Here is a 21,120-nt window from a genome sequence, read left to right on the forward strand (position 1 = left end):
AATTCCGTGTATCAACAGCAGCAGTTAATAAACAAAGCAGCACCACCTATTCCAGAAAACTCCCCAACTAAATTTGAATCCGAAACAGAGAAGCACGGGGCCGTGTTTCAACTGCAGCAGTCTGAATGATCGTTGTCTCCGTATAACAACTGGTGCACCACAAATATCTTTGAGGAGACTGAAATCAAATGCGAAATAACGTTTGATCTTCAACTGCAATCAGATGACTAAATACGTCTGAAATAGACATGCACACTGTCTTCTTTCTCCAGGGGGGAAGAGAAACTGCTCTGCAAGCAACCTCGAATTGCTTGTAGTATCATTAAGTTGGAATCGTCGTCTGCTGAGGAAGAAGCGTATTCAGATGGGAAACATAGAGACCATAACATAACCACTGGTGTGGTGTTGCAGTTCTCAATGAAGACAAACTAGTTCTTCCTCAAGACGCCATCCATTGCAACTTACAGTGTACTTACTTTGAATGACTTGCTGCAATCTCACAAACTATGGTAAAGGAAAGATTCGTAAGAGTGAAGTATCCTCTGCAATTAATTTTTGTAAATTCCAGTTTTAAATCCCAACAAGAGGCACAAATCATGTGTGTTGAAGATTGAATTTTATGCTTTCACTTGATGAAATTACCACCTGTTCGAGGACTCCCCTCTCCGCCTACTAAAATTGCACTGCAAAATGAAAATTTATAGACTGAACGAAACCAAAATTACTCTGTTGACAACTTCTTTGCAAGAGCCCGAAGGAAACGAGTAAGAGATTTCTTTGCCCTAGCCAATGCCATGTCAACTTCTCCCCTTTTTTCTTCACTTACTTGGCGCTCTTGCATAGAGTGTACTTGCCTTACAAGTTTGCGGAGCTCCTGGAAGAGGTTCTCACAACAAAAAGTAGCCAAAAGTTATTGTATCAAAAAATAAAAAATAAAAGAGCTTACAATCAACATAAAGAAACAAATACACCGCAAATATTTATAAAGCTATTAGATATCTAGATATATTATCAGACATTGTTTATTTATAAATGTATTGGCTACCTTGCCATACAAGTGCTCAGTAATGTTCAAAATTCAGCAAAATTTTGCAGAAAGTTCACGGGGGTATGGCCTAAAAAACTAAAATTTTGAACCTTGGTGATAACCCTGTATTGTTCAAGGAGAAGGAATCCAACTGGAGTAGTTGGAAAGTGTTCCAATTGAAGCAACCTTTTCGACACGTTGCAGTGTCAATGGGGTTTAAACTTGGTGGACATGACACACCATTAGATGAGGGGTCAAATTTCAGACCGTTAGTAGTTCTCAATATGTCATTTCCAGCTTTTAAAGAATTCATGTTTTTGTTTAGGATTGGCTGTATTCCAGGAACCGTAGAGATGACAAGGTGGAAAACCCCATAAATGGCATGGCTTATTGATGTAGATCACAAGTCCATATGTACCTGCAGGAACAAGCCCCAAAACCAGCCCAGCAAGGTTGTGGGATTCAACCGCTGTGAGAGGCAGCCCAGTCTGATGACATGGCAAGTTATTGTTGGTTCGATGGAGCATCACCTAAGGCAGCCCCAGCCCAGAGAGAAGCATGAAGAAGATAAGAGACCAAGACAGATATTTAAAAAAAAAAAAAAAGCTAACGTTCACATGAACAGTACCCGAGTTACTGTTCACATGAACAGTTATTTGGGGGCAGATATGGACAAGTTGGTGGAGATTGAATGCAACTTTGAAGACTTCTAGAAGACTTTCTAATTTATTTAGTTTATATTTTAGTGCCCTTCCTCTTGTTTTAGAAGGCTGAAATATAAACCCTTAGTAGTTTCTAGTTCTAGTTAGTTTCTATTTTCAACAAGTTGCCATTGTCACTAGTTGCTAGGTTTAGTAGTTTCTATTTCCTACTTTCTATTTTCAGTTAGTTTCTACTTTAGGAAGTTTCTATTTTCTACCTACTATTTTGTAAGCTTGCCTAAGCTATTAATAGGCCCCCTATCGTAAGGAAGATCAGAATTGGAGAATAGAAAATTGCTGGCCAAGCTTGCCATTGAATTATGGGAGAACCTCCTTGTTTCAACAGCTGGGATAGCTGTGGATGAGAGACCCAGGCTGAGAGAGCCATTCCACTTACCCCCTTCTCTTCTATCTTCTCTTCTTTATCTTCTTCTCCTTTCTTCTTATCCTTTACATAGAGATATCTGACAAGATGCAACTAGGAATTGAAAAGGATTGAAGCAATCAAGATGGACTAATTTTCAGTTGATTTTTGATACACATCACATCAGTCACATATTGTTTGAGCTTCCCTCACATTCACTTCGAATAAAAGTTTTGGAAAACAATTTACAATCTATACTAAACCAACCATAAATGCTTCAAGGCAGTGAATTCATACTTTCAGATGAAATTTCATGTCAATCCAACAGTTGGATCCAAAGTTGCAGTTCAACACCAGTTCCCAAGATCACACTATGTTTACAGTCCTGGATCTGTTCCTGTACATTGACAGGTGCTGCTGCTGCCACTGCTTCTTCATCAAACCATTAAGTTTGAGATTAAATTACAGCTACAAAAGTCAGGAGCAAAGGCAGGAAGCAAGAAGGTGTGTGGCTGCCCACCTAAACTTTTTCTGGGTTGCTCACCTAATTTTGCCATGTGGCATGTCAGGTGGGACTAAAATTTGGTGGACAGATAGACCCCAGAACCCCCTGCTCAAATGTCATGCTTCAACCCAAATAAAGTTCACTAAGTGGCAAAGCAAAGCATTGAAAAATCTAGGATAAACGAAAGGTGGCATTGACCATAGAGGGGCTGCATGGACATACATGGGTGTATAAATGGTTGAATTTGAGGCTGAAATTCGACACATGGCCAATCCAGACCATTCAGACCATATCCCATGGTCAGAAATACCAGATCATCCTTCCACATGGAAAAATTTGGTGAGTCACCCAGCCAACTTAGGTGGGTGGGCCACCTACCCAGTCTTTTACCCACCTAATAATAGTAATAAATAATGACTCAGAACAAGTGAGAAGCAAGAAGTGGCAGCTTCCCCACTTCATATCAAGGATTGACTCATTGGATTCCCCAGATCAGGCTGCTGGAAACATTGGGTTAGTCTATATGTGCCAATTCCAATCCGAACAAGGATCGCCCAATCCTTAGAACCTTGCTTTGTACCACACTCCCCCCAATATGGATTAGTTTTTTATTTGCATCAATTTATGAAGGTTGAGGTAGTGTGATCTCCTGATGGTCAATATGATTTTGATGATTAAGGCAGGCGTAAATATGATTTAAAAAATATGATGATCATAGTTGTCAAGGCATCCCCTAGGCAACGCCTAGGTGTCCAAGTGCCTTGACAACTATGGTTGCCTTGGTCGCCTAGGTGGGCGTCTTGGTTGCCTTGAGTCCAAGCATCTTCCAACACCTTGGGTCACCGAGATGCCATGACAACTATGATGATGACAGCCATGGTGATGTCGGTGGAAATTGAGACTTTTGAGATTGAGATTATGACAATGATGAAAGCAAGGATGATGGAAAGGGTGACAATGATAAATTGATAATGAAGGTGATGGTGATTATGATTACTGTAATCATGAACATGAACTGACGATGGCAATGATGATACATGAGTCTGGAAGGTGGATGTGGTGATATTTTTCTTTAGCAAAAAAATAAAAACATAGATAATATGGTAACTGTGTTTTCATAATAAGTAATGTCTTAATCGCAAATTATTCATCCACACTGCAAAACCTTTTTCAGACATACAGAAAACTTGCTTCTACTTTGGTCATATCGTTTGTCCCGGTAGGTAAACCTTAAAGGTTCACAAGTGTTTCATAACCAGCAATGTAGAAGAAATGGAACGAGGTCTCGCCGAGATGTCAGTTTTTTGAAGGTCCGAGACGAGACAGAGGACGAGTTAAGGAAACAGCATTGACTTGAGATCTTGGTATTATCTTGGTGAGATCTCGATATTATCTCAGTATTTTACATTAATTGTATGTTTTTTACTACTAAATTATGTGTAGAATAGGGCCTATTAGTACATCGTAATTTAGCAACCTAGAGCCCGAAGTCAAACTCCTATTTGGACTTTGATATTTCAAAATCTGATAGTGTCATTGTGCTTAAATGGCCGAAAATAGGCTGTATACCAAGTTTCATAACCTAACTAGGTCAAAAACCCACCGAAACCTGGCTTCTTACTTCCAAAAAAAAATGCACCATCTCGCCGAGATCTCGGTGAAGATCTCGGCCCAACATGGTTTTCTGCCCGGTTGAAACCAGGTCCAAAACCGAGACCTTGAACCATGGTAGCAGACATGGATAGATGTGATTGGGGTCCAGGTGATAGAGGACGCCACACCCCAAAATGAAAAAAGGGAAGCCTTCAAGATTAAGTCCAAAGTTTCACATATTCACAAAGCTGACAGAGCGTTATAATAGAATCTAGTGCCATTTTTGAGAATTTAATTTCACTTCCTAGTTCCTACTAACTTTTGACTAACTTTCCCTACTTGTGTGGGGATGAAATAATTCCAGTAAGATGGGGTCAAATCCTCTATCGCATGGACTGATGAACCCACTCCCATCTGCCCATTTGGGAGGGTTGAACTTTAATAAAGTTCACCATAAGGGTGAATCCAAACAAGCTGGACCCTAACCTACCAGCACTCTATTGTCCGATCCCTGAATTGACTATAATTAAGCCGAGCAAAAAATTTACAGAGAAACAAAAGAAATGTTACTGTCCTACACTCTAGTCATTTAATCCAAAATCGTAAAATATATGGGGGCAGCCGTTGCTCCATGTTGTTAAAAAGTATTCTTCTCCTTACCTTCCAATATCCATAGTGTTGGATATGGGAGGTTACACCAAAGGATGTTTCCTTTGGTACTCAGCCATGAACTAAAACTTAGATCAGTATAAGAAAGCCTAACCCATGCAACCAATGAAGAGTGAAATAATGAATCACCGTATGGCAGTAGGTCATCTTCATGGACAATAAATGGTGAACAGTTTCTTGTCTATGTTACACACTTACACCCTGCAATTCTCTCTGCAGTCTCCACATATATAGCCAAGAAATATAGTTTTACTCTAGCGAGTATCAACACGTGAAACAAGAAAGCATCTCAAAATTCCTGAGCATTGTCAAAGACTAAATCAGAAGTCAACTCCTAAAGCCTTACCCAAACTAGTTGGGAACAGATACATGAATCCTGTTCCATTATTCCACATTCTTTTAGGCCAAATTCTGATGTTAAATCACTAGTTTAAGGTTCTAAATCACATGAAATGATATCAAGGAGACTAGTTACTAAATGTAAGCGGGTAAGTTCATGCCCATCTGGGACGCATAAAAGATCCACAGTGCAGCTATCCCATACTCTCACGATGGAGGTCATGAATTAGCTGGATACAGGGTTGAGCAGACACAATACGATCCCAGAGAAGCACACATGCAACTAGAGGGCCAACCCTAGAATCATCTCTGGATCCATAATCAAGCCCATCTAGAGGGCCATAGAGACTGGAAAAATCCTGATTTACAATAACATTCTGAAGGTAGAACTGTTTGATCCACTACCACACCATAAATCATTAAATCTTAGAGAATGAGAGGTTACAAGTTACAAATTTTGCATGTGTCAGAGTTTGAACAAGCAGTTAGCCTACCACAAAGCTTATAATTCCCATTATCCATTCTTTATGCAAGCTTTATATATTTGTTGCAGTAAATTATGCATGTACGGACAATTGACCATATGCCACATCTTCTAGCCTGGATTAATTAATTTTAGTTATTCTAAATTGACAGAAGAAAGGTTGTCTGCTAAACTCTAGCAGTAAATCTTAAGACAAATTTTGCGAACATATAATCAGAAATATCATGTATAAATAAATCAAAAGAAAGCATGCACTGAACAATATAAAATGCAAACTTAAAAAGTTTACATCCTTATTTCGATATGGCAGTAAAGTAATAATATTCTTTTTTTTTTTCTGTTCTAGAACACAGAAGGACGAAAATATATAACAAAATGGTGTTCGAAGGAAGATTTAACCACTGGTAAAAATCTTCTATGGATTATTTTGAACTTAAAGCCATAATTCATTTGGTTACCTGACGGTCAAATTCAACACTGTGAACTGAATAAACTTCATTTGTGATGTCAGAGTCCTTCTCAACGAGGCCTTCAAACCATCTGGTTGCAACATCAATGTAACTGGTGCACCCCTGCGTGCAATATTCAATGTGAATACTCCAAATCTTCTCTGGACAATATCATCCAACAAAATTTACAAAATTCCCATTTTTGTGCCAATATATTTTATTTTTTCCTTCTTTCTTTTTCTCACTTGGGTGTTGGAAGGAGATGGAAGTGGCCTGTGGATAGGCTGGTCCAACCCAGTAACTTCTATTCAATTTTACAATCCTAATGAGCAACAAGACCAACCCCCCCCCCCCATTATGAGGTGTAATTAGTTACTGAATAAATTTTAGCATACACCTATATTTAACAATTGTAATCTACCTCCACTTCCTCCTCAATTTCAGTTTCTGCCCACTCTTCCTCATCCTCCTCTTCAACAATCCTTGACCCTGTATCAGATAAAGCCTGCAGCTTACTCTGGTCACCATCTTTCGAGGCTTGGATTAAAGCATCCATCAATTCAGGTTGCACCTTCCGTAATAGTCTCCCTAACATGCATTGCAATACTTATATTAGGGTTAAATGCATAACGAACTAGAATAAAAGGAAGCCATGTAAAATTCTTGAACAAATGTTCTCTTAGGATACTTAAACAAGGTCCTGAAGTCAACCAGAGGGGAACCAATCAAAATGTCAATTCAGTTGACAGGAATAAAAAGGATACACAGGCAGAAAGTTCAGATTAAGTTATGGAACTAAATTTTCTATATGGGTGACTCTCATCCATGTTAAGTTACGAAAGCAAAAATCTACGAATAGAAAGCCATATCTTTAGTCATTTGGAAAACAAACCTATCACCTTCTGTAAACAAAAATTGAATAGAAGTTTCATTCATAATTGTCATGGTGCTAAGGGAAGCCATGGCATTGGCGAACCGCCTTGACGCTACACGAGACCTTGGAGAGGCAATGGCAACCAGGGCAAGCGCCAACATCCCAAACCATAGTTTCAGGTATTGGTTGTTTTATAAGTGTACATATGTTCATAATTTAGGGAAATAAAGGTCAAAATACAGAACACAGAGTGAAGTAAAAGGAGATCATAGAAAAATATGAGGGATGGAGGGTAGAGACAAGAAATCATTAAAATTTACAACATTTGGAGGGCAAGATCATTAGGTGTTGGGTCTGGGCTCCTTGGCACATGAGGAACTGGTTAGACCTCAAGGAGCACCTTGTCACTAAGAATCTGCCCCAACACTCTGGTCTCAGTGCTCAAGTTAAAAATCCGAGACAGCCGGACATGAAATAGTTAATCATAAGAAAACACAAAGAACCTTCTTATATCTAACGCAAACAACATATAACTGAGACATGTGAACTGAAAATGAGGAAGAATCAATATTTAGGATACACGTCACAGCCTCATATTCCATGGAGTTTGTAGCAGCAGCAACAACACTTCTGGGTTATCTTTTTCATCTTTTCCATTGAACATTACTTTAGCATTACAATCAGCAGCAAACATGCTCTATAAATCCCACATTTCCCAGGTGACAAAGATGACACTATTTTATTAGCTATACCTTGTTCATATGATACCATTCACATGGTATCTGATTGTTTAGTCCAATACAGGGTTTACTAGTGTATAGAAACTAATTTTTACTACATTAATAAAATTCCAATAATGATATCATTTAAGGGGAGAAAAGAACTTGCAATCTAAATTACCTAGATCCACAAGAGTCCTTCCCTACGGACTGGAATTTAGCTGGGTAAAATGTTCTATCTTTTTACATCTGACAATATTGAGAGGAGATCTGTTGCGCTACCTGTTTTGTCTATCATCAAATTCATTGGGGGAAAAGAGGGAGGGGGGGGGGGGGACCTATAATACATAATGTCTGGTGGCCAGATATTTCAATCTGTAAAAGAATGCATAAATTGCCCCAAGGGAATACATCTCCATGGATAAGGCAGTCCACTGCAACTTAGAAATCAATCATCACTAATTTCTCTCACCTCAATAAGTTATCTATGGAATGCCTCTGGTAGAATAAGTAGAAAATAGTCGGTCATTTGAGATTTTTCTGCAACCACTATGAAGGGATGGCCTAACTAGTCCTAGAAAATAGAACTAAGCCAGCAAAAGTACCTGTTATAGATCCATCCACAGGCAGTACAGAAAATGTAATATATTGGTAAAAGCAATTCTGCACAGATTGAATTTTTCTTTTCCATATATACTTCAACCAGAGTGCACGTGTTCAGAATCACTTGAGGATGAGATTTTTCTTATACCAGTCACTGCATTTGTACGTATGAAGTATTCAGATAACCATCAGACTTCTGTAAAGCAGCTGCAATTGCTCTTTGGAAGCATAACTACTGAAGAAGGTTGAGCTGAATTACTTACGTGGATAAACACAAGAAGTGAGCAAATACTCTTAGTTTCTCTTCTGAACAACACATGATGCTCCAGATACGTCATCTAAATAACACCCCTACAATACTTGGATATACCACTGAGGCCACAAATACTTTTTCTAGGATTCCCTGAATCAGAAACTCCACATGAATCTGACAACCATACCCATACAATGCAACAATGTAGATTTAATTTCATACAATTCTTTTATATTATTTAATAAAGAACAAAAAGGTATAGAAATAAAATCATGTGATGCTAGAGCTGAGATACATACTTATACCTTCTCCTTACTCGAGTAAAGCTGATACATCATAAGTGTGAAATAATAATGCATTCAGATGGCATGATTAATTTATTTATTTTTTCTATATATCAAAATAAAATAAATAAATCTTTTACTTCTACTTAGTTCAATATGTTGGGATATCCACGCATAAGACAAAAAGAATAGTCCCACACCGGATATGAAAGGGGATGTGGGTGGGTTAATAAATACTTGGACACCCTCTCCTTAACGGCAAGCTTTTGAGGATGAGACCCAAGTTCCTAACACAATATTATTGTGGACAGATCCTTGTTTACTTCTCTACATCCACACTGAAAAAGTTTAAAAATGAAGAAAACTAAGTGTCATAGCCATCTCAGGACAAGGTCCAGATCTGTCCATTTAATTCTTCCATTTGGGAAGCGTGTCTAATTTTTGTTTTCATGTACCATATTAGCAGAAGAAGAAGCTTTTATCCAGCCTCCGGCAATCGCAAACCAAAGTCCCGACAGGACGAAGTGTGGCAAAGAAAAACCTCTATCTATCTATCTATTTTGTAAGCTTACTTTGAATGGCTTATTTCCCTCTATCCCCATCCCAAAATTTTCAGCAACCCATATCCCACCAGGTGTATAATTTGACCAGTTGACAAAATACCATTTCCTCCTTGGCAGATTATAGTCATGGATGATACCGCATTCATTAGCACTCAAAAGAAAAGAAAAGAAAAGAAAAGAAAAAAAAAAAAAACGAATAAGAATCGAGTTTCTTCAATTAGCCATACAACTTAGTGAAGAAATCATATGATTTCATTTCAATACGCAGGAACTAGCTTACTAACCTATATAGTTGAACTGTCTTCGTTTTCCTTCCCGGACATCGGGCCCGAATCTCTGGGAGAAAAAAAAAAAAGAAAGAGGGAATAACATAACCACGACAGAAAAAGAGTCTCACAAAACATCAAATTATATAAAAGAGAGAAGAATTAAGACCTTGACTAACATGAGAGCATCGAAAACCTCTCGGTCGAGCGAGGCCACTCTGCGTTTCCCGAAATATGAACAAGAACAGGTAAATGAAAATTATTTGTTTTCCATTCACCAAAAGGGAAAGCACCGAAGCACTAATAGAACACTCACCAACGAGTGCAAATTAAACATTGAATACAAAATGGAGTGATCATACACTGGCTGGATACCTTAAAATTTGTTTGATTTGAGGAGTAGAAAAGTTGGCGAGTTCCATCCCCCATCGAACGGCACGGCGAGCCTCTCGCTTCTTCTCGTTGCGGCTCTTCTGAGTCAGGTAATCCGAATCACTGCCGCCTTCTTGGAGATCATCTGTTTCTCCAGCTTCCGGCAATCGCAAGCCGTGTGATTGCAAACCAAATTCCCGACGGGTGGAAAGAAGTGTGGCGAAGAAGAGCTTCTTTTTCTGCTGCTGCTGCTGCAGAAGACTGGTTCTAAGAGGGGATAAGGGAGGGAGAATAAGATGTCTAAGGGTTTGGCAGGAGCAACGGTAGTAGTGCTGCTGTAATCTAACAAACGGCCAGTGCTTCAAACTCAAAGGCCGGAGTACCTGAACCATCTTCTCTTCTGTGTCTTCTCTGCGATAGGTGATAGGTCTGTGACATCGTAGGTAAGAAACAACTCTAAAATGGATATAATCTTCGAACGAGAGAGAGTGCCGGCCTGACGGGCCCAAACCATACACGAGACTTGGGCCTGGGCTACGCAGTCAAAACCTAGGCTGCCATGACAACAATGCTGGGTTGGACTTGGGTTTAGACTAGTATATAGTGAGGATTCGAACCCCGCCCCTCTACGGCGTGGGGGTGCAGAACATGTCGGATGCAGAACCAGAGCTCAACACGTGGCTGAGGTGACGTTCGAATGGCAAAGATGGATGCGCACCACCGAGCTTGAAATCCTTCTCTCCATCGTATTGCACCATGCTCAGATGTGCATCCATCCTCGTCATTTGAACGGCACCTCTCAGGCTCACATGCATTTCCCTTTCTTTCTTTGTTACATTTTAGTTGTATTTGCATGTATTATATTTGTTTTTGTCTTAGAAAGATTGATTTAACCGAACGGATCGGAATATCTAACACCTCCCCTAGATTGTAATATTGATTTGTATCCAAAGTCCAAACCAGTGGTTCAACCAGTCCCCATTTGACAATCATAGAGTCCATTTTATTTTGTGTAGGTGTCAGACCTTTATTTAGGTAGCGATTCTAATTTTATTTCATCTTCTTCTCCAATCCCAATAAAAGTGATGAGTTGGAACATGGTGATCATCGGGACCAGGATTCTCTGCAGTATCGACGGGGCGGTGGTGCACATCCGACGGCACAGGTGACACACATGGCCTCTGCTGTGCTGCCGGTGCACCTCCGCCCCGCTGATACTGCAGAGGATTTTAATTCGTATCATCATGCCATATCAATATATCATGTTCTCACAATCTTCCAACCCAGATCAAACATACAGCGCAGTAGAGAGAGAAGGTAGATGGGACTGAAGAACGGGAGGGAGCAGGACTGCAGAAAGACATCTGAAATGACTAACCAACCAGAAATGGGTTGTGTTTTACCGAAACTTGCTGACATTTTGAGGACAAAACCTTTGGCAGCGGAGGTAAACTTTGCCCATTTTCCTGTTTAATGGCACTGGTTTTGATCAAGAGCCAATGCTCTACATAAGTATCTTGCGACTTGCGATGCTTGTGTTCCCGCCTTTTGTCTTTCAGAAAAAGATAATAATAGTATAGGGTGTGATTCTGTTTTTGGTTGTTCTTGTACCCACCCAGAGAAATGGTGGTGAGTTTCCTCATGGCCGCAATGAGATTCTCTTGAGAGGAAATCCTTTGATACTTGAATGTGGTAGCTTTTGTCCTTGCCCAAGTAATTGCTATAATTGTGTGACTCAAAAGGGTTTGAAACATCAATTGGAAGTGTTTAGATCAAGGGAAAAGGATCGGGGAGTTGGATCCTGAATAATTATCACTTCCAATTCCTTCAATTCCTCTAATAGGGGGGGGAGTGTTTTCGGGCAGAGGGTAGGGTGGTCATTTCTGCTCCCATGTGAGGAATTGGAGGAATTGGAGGGGATAACGATTCGTTAAATCCTTGGGTTTGATTCATCCTGAGAGGGAGCGAGGGGTGGGTGGGACAGAGTGGACCAAGGACCTAGTCTTTCTAACCAAGCAACGCAATCCTCCCAGTAAAGAAAATAATAGAATTAAGATAATTTATAAAGGAGAAAAGTTTTCCATAGATGAATGTATCGTTATCGTCTACGCCCAAACATAGTAGGGGGGGCGAAATGATCACCCCGCCCCTTATGAAAGGTGGAAATCCCACTCTTTACAGGACTTCAACATATCCTCTCATTGGTCCCCACGTATACGCAGGGGTCATGCTCTCTCACAAAGAACAGTCACCCTTAATTTAATTATTATAGAATGGATATCAATTAGTCATGTGCAAGTAAGAGATAGCAATAAAACTCCTAATCGAGTATGGACTGTGGAGGCCACAAAAAAGGGTATATGAACACTATGATGTTGTTTGTTTGTTGAGAAACTGACTGCATATTTAATTATGGTTGCATTGGTTAAAGCAGGCAATTTGCTTTGATGTTCCATTGTGGAATCTACCATCATTGGTTTGACTGCCACACTTGAGGGATGAGTGGATGACCCTACGACCTTTATTTGCATTTTCATCTTTTAAGTACCTTTCCTCCCTCCGCCCAAAGTCAAATTTCTATTCTTTCCAATCTCTAGCTTAACCCTTTTAAAAGAGTTCTAAAAAGTAAAGCTGCTTTTATGTCCAAAAGTCCAAGCACAAACACACATACACACATGTATATTATAAAGTATTATTTTATAATCCATGTAGAAAGGCTTATAATCAACTTGAATCAAATCTTTCATTAGTGTAATTATAAAACAAAATGGTTCTTCTAGGTGTCACTAAGCCTAGTGAAATATAACGTTTCACTATTTGTCACTAGCAATATATGGGTTAGTCAATGTGATAGATTATTTGACATACATCTCAATGACCAAAATTTAGTCCAAAGTAAGCAAGGAAAGTTTCTCATAATCTTGATTCAAATTTTTAGTAAATTACTAAAATTCCATCAAGTGGACATGAATATAAAATACAAAATGGCATCTTTGTAATTTTAGCTATTTCCTCTACTCATTTTAAGCTGAAATTTGTATTAATGAAATGCTTGCTTAATACTCTATCACATGACTAACCCATGTACTACCATATGGCAAATAGTGAAACGTTATATTTCATTAGGGCATAATACCAAGAAAAAAAAATTCATACAAAAATATCAATACAAAAGACATGTGTTTTTTGCCAGAAGGTAAATGACAAGGTCTACCTTGAATGTGAAAAAACCATTAGCAAACTAGCAAGAATTTATTATCTTCAACATCATCACCATTAACAACTAATTTTATTAAAGTCTAACATAATGTATATCGAGGTCACCCGTGCTAAGTTAACTACAACACATGAAGGAAATGATGCCCAATACAAAAGACATCTACATATATCCAAAGCAAGCTTAAGACATAAAGACAACATCATCATGTGGTGCAATTAAGCTTTGTAATAGTTCTTAATTGTCATGGTTTACATTCCCGTTACTTAAACATGATTGAGTTGCATGCAAACAAAAGCAATACTATGCTTGGCTACATAAGGCTAATCAAACATGGTCAATTTTAAACATATCTCTCTCTCTCTCTCTCTCTAGGCTAATCAAACATGGTCAATTTTAAACATATCTCTCTCTCTCTCCCTCTCTCTCTCTAAATGATGCATACAATGTTGACTCATAGAATCTAGATGGCAATGCCACTTATATGGCAATCCAAATCATTTTATGAGAATAATTGTTCATCATAGGTTGACATAAGGTGGACATAAGGTGGCCTTGTAAGTGCATTACATGCGGCGTGCGGCTTCCTTATCATAGAGTAGATCACTACATTACTAATAAGTGAAGATCTAATGCTATTATTGTTGTTAGCCAAGGTGTTTACTTTTTATGTCAAACTATTTGTATAGCATAGTAGACAAACGATTATGAATTTATGATCTTCTCCTAGGATTGATTCTAAGCATAAATGGAGATCTCCTTAGAGAGGTCTGTCGGATGGTGGATCCCTCTCAATCATGTGAGAGATGTGAACAGTCTTAACGGATTTCCTTTTATTGTTAATTAGGACCAAGCAATTAAGCCTCTTAGATGCAGAAAAAGGATTGCTAGGCTATTACTTTAACGAGGTTAGGCAAACTTTTTTTTGTTGGATTGAATAGGTTGAAGGTAAATTAGGGTTTTTCTTTGAAACCATTCTTTTACTTGGTTTTCCATGTATGAACATATGGAACCTAAATGAAAAATGCAATCCATATATAATATTGCAATGCATTTAAAACTTAAATTTTTTGGTAATTCATTTAAAACTTAATAAAATTATATAAAAATACACAATGGGAAAGAGAAACGCTAACTGGTCATATGGTTCTTCTTACGTCTAGACATAGGTTCTGCACAAAATTACCACTCAGCCCTCCAATGAACTAAAATAATCACGTTCAATTAAATGGTCTTGCACGCGCTCTTATTGGCAGTTACGTTGGTGCAAACGCTATGCGACCAGAGAACAATCTCTTACTCATAAACAATACTAAATTATCTCTCTTGTACAAATAATTCTATTATCTAAAACTTAATAACTAAAAAAATTGTATTTATTTACATTTTATTTATGAATCTCAAATTATTACATCTTTGACCAAATCCTAAGTTTCTCTTATATGACCTTTATCTCATAATTCTTTAAAACCCTTGTAGAGGCTACGGCGTGTTTTTCGTTTGAAAATCGTTCTTCCCTCTCCCCTTGGATCGGGATCCTTTATAGCGAGCGCATTACCCAAGGAGTGTGCCCAATGAGCATCCAAAGGCTGTATTGATTGGACCGATCACCCCATTGGAGAGCATCCGAGTCATTCCCCTATGCATACACCTGCCAATTATACCCGAGAAAAAGGGATTGTGTGCGGCTACTGGTTTTTCAGGTGTGACCGGACCGGGCCGGACCACCCGACCGATCCGGTCCACAAAATTTCACCCAATCTTAACCAGCATTAGAATCCAGTGGCGACAAGTTGATCATACAGATGTAATAATGGACCCCACCGCATGATTGCCTGATGCTTTTTTGTCTCATTTTATACCATACAACCTCTGCCAATGGTCCATTGGTGGCTTGGGCCTCGAGATTCCCACATTCTCGATGATTGAAACGTCCCCTCCCCCAAAGGCCCCACCTCGGTCCTTCAAACCAAACACACCCTTCCGTACAGGCTACTCCAACAACAACACGTGCTTCTGACATTCATAGATGATCATCAAACGGTCAGGAACAGCAAAATCATTCAAGAAAAAAAGAACTTTAACATCATAGATATTCATTCGGTGGGGCCATGTACAAGGAAGGGATACTACTCCACATTTTGCAAAGTTATAGTTTCCAATTGATGGAGACGAGTCATCACAGGCATTGATGTGACTTCTGTGGGGTATTGTGGGTTCCAATCTACGCTTCATCAAACATCCATCACATCAACTGTTGATGCTGTTTCGGGAGCACCTAAACATAGAACACTTGAAGGGGGACAATAATGGAGAAAAATGGAAGCAAAGGCCCATAGGAACTGGGGAAGGAAGGGAATGTAATGTTGGAAAGCGGAGTATAATAATAATATGTGCCGTTTCCCAAGGGCACATGATCTAACAAGTGTTGGATTCTCAGGAGTCCCCATTATAAAATGGGGGAAGTTAAATATGAAAAATTAAAAAAACCAGCCCATGTGCAAAAGCAGCTTTCCTCTTCCTCATGAAAAGCGGACCACGCCCCCGTTTGGATGCAATCATGCGATTCACATAGAATAATTCCTTCCCTACTAGTTACCCCCTTTTCTTTCCCTTTCTTTAGTGGCATTTCTTGTAATTCTAGAGGGATGGATTGGTCAGATTAGATAATCGACAAGATTAATTTGATGCAAGTGTAATTATCTATCTCTGCTCGGGAAGTTAAGCGGGGGAACCCACTCGTGTGGACAAAGTTGATCACGCTCTCTATTATGTTTTAAATTAATTTAATTGAATTACATATTTTTAAATCGAAAAAAGACGAAAATAAGTGGGGAATTAATGTTATTAAATATTACAATAGGGACCTAAAAACCGGAAAACCAGCGGTTCGTCGAAGATCCCAGGTGACCGGTCTGTGCATCCCTCGCTATAAAAACTCCAAACATGAGACCATAGAAGCCCAAACCACTCTCTTATAGACTTATAGGGATTTTCCCTTTCATACCACACAAGGCCTTCCCTTCCATTTCGAATCTCAAGTTCTTCAAGAAGAAGAAGGAAGGTTAACATTGGAAAGATAAAAAGAAAGAAGAAGCAGAGATGTCGACGGAGAAGGTTGTAGAGACGGTCATTGCTGGCAACTATGTGGAGATGGAAACAGAAGGGAAACCTAAGAACATAAAAACAAGATTATCAAATTTCTTCTGGCATGGTGGTTCTGTTTATGATGCCTGGTTCAGCTGTGCTTCCAATCAGGTTTTACTGTCCTTTCAAATTTCTTCCTTTTTCATTTTTTTTTGTTGGTTTTCTACTGGAGATAAAGCTCCAAGTAATGTTAGTGAAATGGGCTTTAGATGTTTGTTTAAATGTGTGTATTGGGTTCTGTTTCTTTGTTGCAGGTAGCTCAGGTTCTACTGACCTTGCCATACTCATTCTCTCAGTTGGGGATGTTATCTGGTATACTCTTTCAGTTGTTCTATGGATTGATGGGTAGTTGGACTGCCTACCTCATTAGTGTTCTCTACGTAGAATACAGAACCAGAAAAGAAAGAGAAAAAGCAGATTTCAGAAATCATGTTATCCAGGTCTGAATTTATATTAGTTTTCTCTTCTCTCTGTTTTCTCTGTACTCATACTCAAAGTCTCTCTTTTTTTAAACTGAAGTGGTTCGAAGTTCTTGATGGGTTGCTTGGGAAACATTGGAGGAACGTGGGTTTGGCATTCAACTGCACATTTCTTTTGTTTGGATCTGTTATTCAACTAATAGCTTGTGCGAGGTATCTAGTAGTTCTAACACTTCAATTTTTATTTTTTTTTAAAGTTTAAATGTTTGATAAGTTTCTGCAACTGGGTTTGTTTATTTTTTTTTGTTTTCTTTCACTTTGAACGGCAGTAATATTTATTACATAAATGATAATCTGGACAAGAGGACTTGGACATATATCTTCGGAGCTTGCTGTGCCACTACAGTCTTCATTCCTTCTTTCCATAACTACAGAATCTGGTCCTTTCTGGGCTTGTTAATGACTACTTATACAGCTTGGTATCTCACAGTTGCTTCCCTCCTTCACGGACAGGTTAATTAAATTTTCTTCTTTATTTTTCTTTCTCCCCAAGAAAAATTTATTTTATTTCTTTCTTTACTTACTCATATTTTTTTTTTTTGGGGTTAAAATTAAGGTGGAAGGAGTTATGCATTCCGGTCCAACCAAGTTGGTTCTCTACTTCACCGGTGCTACAAATGTTCTCTACACCTTCGGAGGGCATGCTGTTACTGTGTAAGACATATACATGCTTTTACAATATTAAACCTCAATGGCAGTAACGAGAATTATTAGAATTAATTTGTGGTGGGTGGACACTGTATAGGGAGATAATGCATGCGATGTGGAAGCCGCAGAAATTTAAGGCCATATACCTTCTGGCAACGTTGTATGTGCTGACACTGACGCTGCCGTCGGCGGTGGCTGTGTATTGGGCATTCGGAGACATGCTTCTAAATCACTCCAACGCCTTTGCTCTTCTCCCCAGATCTCCTTTCAGAGACATGGCAGTTGCATTAATGCTTATCCATCAGGTAAAACTCTTTTAAATGTAGCAGAGGAAGTTCATTAAATAGTCGAACACAAGTCTCAACTCTGAGAACTTAAGTACCCATCAGGAAGGATTAGCAGTAATTAATTACGTACTACTGTGCAGTTTATAACGTTCGGATTCGCATGCACGCCGCTGTACTTCGTGTGGGAGAAAGCGATAGGGATGCACGAGTGCAAGAGTCTGTGCAAGAGAGCGGCGGCGAGGTTGCCAGTGGTGATACCCATCTGGTTCTTAGCCATCGTCTTTCCATTCTTTGGGCCCATCAACTCAACCGTTGGATCACTTCTCGTTAGCTTCACCGTCTATATCATTCCTGCCCTTGCTCACATCTTCACCTTCAGATCCGCCGCTGCTCGTGAGGTATTTGTTCTCTCCTTCCTCTTGTATCTCTATATTATTAGATTACCTTTCCCTTTTTTAAACTCTATTTAATAATCCTTTTAAACTATATATTAACGTTGCCACGTGGGTCATAATAAGACAAACACCTCGGGATTCAAGTGGACTGATCCTGGACGTATTTGGTGTTATTTGACTGAAATTTTGACTTTGACAGTTGGACAAGATTCACCGAGTTGAGTTGTCACTCTCGACTCAGTTACTACTCACTCTGCTCACTATATCGAATACGCCAAATAATAAAATGGATAGACAGTTCCGCCTACGCGGTAAGTGGGAACAGTGACGTAGCGTTAAATTCTTTGCTGAATAAAAGAAAGGCTGTTTATGGCCGTTGGATCGTAATCGGAAAAAAAAGAAGAAAAAGCGACATCGGACGACTAGGACATTGCTGTGAGAAAAAACTGTCCCTGTCTCGCGTTCGTACAGAAACATACATAGATCCTTCCCTTTAGAAACACGCAATGAAGTATCAGATGCTTGATTCCCGCGATTCAGTGTGTCGGCTTTTCCAGTGGAGGGAATATGGGACAGTTTTCATCACCATTTTGCCCCACCCCAGCCCAGCCTACTGGGTATGAATTATGATTGGGTAACGTGGGCCTCCATTATAATTTTTTTTTTGGTAGGGGGGGGGTCCACTTGGAGGTGGTGAAAACGTGATAAGAAAGAAAACCAGCCCATTTGCCATTTGCACTACTTGTTATCATTTGTTACCACTATGGCACTATCTAGAATAGTTTATTTGGTAATGATTGTGATTATGAATTTTAATTAGTATTAATGATCTGTATTTGTTTGTGGATTGTGTGGCAGAACGCAGTGGAGCAACCACCAAAGTTTTTAGGGAGATGGGTTGGAATATATTCGGTAAACGTATTCGTAGTGGTATGGGTATTCATAGTCGGGTTCGGGTTCGGAGGATGGGCGAGTATGATCAACTTTGTCCATCAGATCGACACTTTCGGACTCTTCACAAAGTGTTACCAGTGCCCACCTCCTTCTCTTCCCCCTCCTCCTCATCTTAACTTCACCACCCCAATTTCTGCTGCTGCTCCTCCTGCTTTTGCTCCCACTGCCTTCCATCACCACCACCTCCACAGCCCATAAAATTTCACATCAGAGAAAGCAGAGCCATGCACCACACACAGACTTTGCTGGGTTTTAGTCCTTGTTTTGGCTTACTTTTGCTGCCTTGGTTATGTTATGTTTCTTTTTGGTTGGCAACTTTGTTGTAAGAAATTTTGTAACTTTGTACTTTAGTATTTCAATCAGAGCAAATACTACTTTACTAAATCACAAAAAGAGTGTTATTTTCTTAATTTTCCATACAAACACACAGAAGAAAGGTAATCAAACACACTTTCTGATGCACGGAATTGAAAGCTTAAATCTTTGGTTTGATATTATGAGAGAAGCTAGTAATGATAAAAGACACAGAGCAAGAGGGGAGAGGAGAGAGAAGAAGAATGCTGACGTAACTAAAGAAGAAGAAGAACCTCTGAATCTCTGATTGCCTCTGTGAAGGCTGATGAAGAGAAGCTGAATCCTCCCTTTTCTCAGGGACAGTGTTTATACTTTATAAACGCATGCGAGAGAGCGAGACTTGGAAATAAATGGAAAGTAAAAGTATCTTTTCCAGTACTTTAAACGGAAACAAAAAACAGGAACAATAACCCAATTGGGAGGATTCCCATTCCGTGATTCTTCAAGACAATGAATTCCCTTTATTCACAACATAAACAAAACAATGAATTCTGTCTGCTTCTGCTGTTTCTTTGTTAACTTTATTAGCAAGACGGAAATTTTTATTAAAGCGGGGGAAACAGATAAGCATTTATTTACAAACCCGTCCACAAAAGACTAATAAACAAGCCCAGAGTATCACAAATCGTCGGCAACTTTACTGAGTGATTTACTGGCCCAAAAGGTACAATGTACAGAGTGGAGAGTGAAACAATTCGCATGATCCGATGGTCTCTCTTAGTCCGTCATAATGGATGGGGCTTTTCTGTGGTGCGGTCGCCCGTAGGGCATCCGGCGCACATCGGATGGCCAGAGCACCACTGCATGGATCCAGATTCTCTACTTCCAAATCCTTGGCAGCCATCGCGCTGCCACGCTCCCCTGGTGTGCCATGTCTATATATGCACATCTAACGGTTCTTTAGAGAAAATTTCAAATTTAAAATTCCTTAATTATCTCCACAACAAAACCCAACTCGTCCGCTTGATCAAACCAAACCAAACCAAACCAAATGGGTTGTCACCACTGGTTGCCAGAACATCAAAGACACCATTGTCAATCGTCAAGATGCAAACATCAAATGTACCACCACCCAGATTAGAAACCAAAATGTTCTTCTCTCCTCCCTTTTTCTCCAATCCATAGGCAATTGCAGCAGCTGTAGGCTCGTTAATTATCCAAGCCACATTAAGTCCTGCAATTATACCTGCATCCCTTGTGGTTTACCTCTGTGCGTCATTGAAGTAAGCGGCAACAAGGAACACGCAGAGGTCATGGAGAAGAAGAGTTAAATCACCAATCGAAAAAGAGGGATTTCAAATTCTATACCTGGAACAGTAACAAAGGCATCCTTAATTTTCTTCCCAAGGTATGCTTCAGCCGTCTCCTTCATCTTCACCAGTATCATAGCACTGACTTCTTCAGAGCTAAACACCTTGGTCTCTCCATCTTTGATCTTCACTTGTATATAAGGCTTTCCATCCCATCCTTGTTCACAATCTTGCAAGGCAATAACTTTTTAACTCTCTGTACTCTGGATCTTCAAACCTAAAAAACATAAAAAAAAATGCAACAACATTTATTAAGAGATTTGA

General features: G+C 39.4%; 2 protein-coding genes across 2 annotated transcripts; one reads left to right on the plus strand and one right to left on the minus strand.

The window, feature by feature from the left end:
• Nucleotides 1-387: 387 nt before the first annotated feature.
• LOC122658928 (UPF0307 protein YjgA) lies at nt 388-10,480 on the minus strand. The gene is made up of 7 exons (XM_043854090.1): nt 10,069-10,480; nt 9,863-9,911; nt 9,712-9,763; nt 6,553-6,719; nt 6,141-6,254; nt 646-874; nt 388-504 (listed from the first exon to the last, which is right to left on the minus strand). The coding sequence occupies exons 1-6, from the start codon at nt 10,455-10,457 to the stop codon at nt 722-724; spliced, it is 924 nt and encodes a 307-aa protein (XP_043710025.1). The 5' UTR covers nt 10,458-10,480; the 3' UTR covers nt 388-504; nt 646-721.
• A 5,852-nt stretch (nt 10,481-16,332) lies between these two features.
• On the plus strand, nt 16,333-19,390 carry LOC122657490 (auxin transporter-like protein 2). Its single transcript, XM_043852207.1, has 8 exons — nt 16,333-16,540; nt 16,684-16,869; nt 16,949-17,061; nt 17,178-17,361; nt 17,465-17,562; nt 17,654-17,861; nt 17,984-18,241; nt 19,097-19,390. The coding sequence occupies exons 1-8, from the start codon at nt 16,385-16,387 to the stop codon at nt 19,388-19,390; spliced, it is 1,497 nt and encodes a 498-aa protein (XP_043708142.1). The 5' UTR covers nt 16,333-16,384.
• The last annotated feature ends 1,730 nt before the right edge of the window (nt 19,391-21,120 follow it).

This window comes from Telopea speciosissima, chromosome 4, assembly GCF_018873765.1.
Source record: "Telopea speciosissima isolate NSW1024214 ecotype Mountain lineage chromosome 4, Tspe_v1, whole genome shotgun sequence".
NCBI classification, from domain to species: Eukaryota; Viridiplantae; Streptophyta; class Magnoliopsida; order Proteales; family Proteaceae; genus Telopea; species Telopea speciosissima.

Coding starts and splice junctions, on each gene's coding strand:
- LOC122658928 (XM_043854090.1), bottom strand. CDS start 10,457: ATGGTTCAGGTACTCCGGCCTTTGAGTTTGAAGCACTGGCCGTTTGTT. Junction 9,764..9,862: donor ATGCTCTCATGTTAGTCAAG/GTCTTAATTCTT, acceptor TTTTTCTCCCAG/AGATTCGGGCCCGATGTCCG. Junction 875..6,140: donor GTGTTGAATTTGACCGTCAG/GTAACCAAATGA, acceptor AACCTCTTCCAG/GAGCTCCGCAAACTTGTAAG.
- LOC122657490 (XM_043852207.1), top strand. CDS start 16,385: ATGTCGACGGAGAAGGTTGTAGAGACGGTCATTGCTGGCAACTATGTG. Junction 16,870..16,948: donor TCAGAAATCATGTTATCCAG/GTCTGAATTTAT, acceptor TTTAAACTGAAG/TGGTTCGAAGTTCTTGATGG. Junction 17,362..17,464: donor CTTCCCTCCTTCACGGACAG/GTTAATTAAATT, acceptor GTTAAAATTAAG/GTGGAAGGAGTTATGCATTC.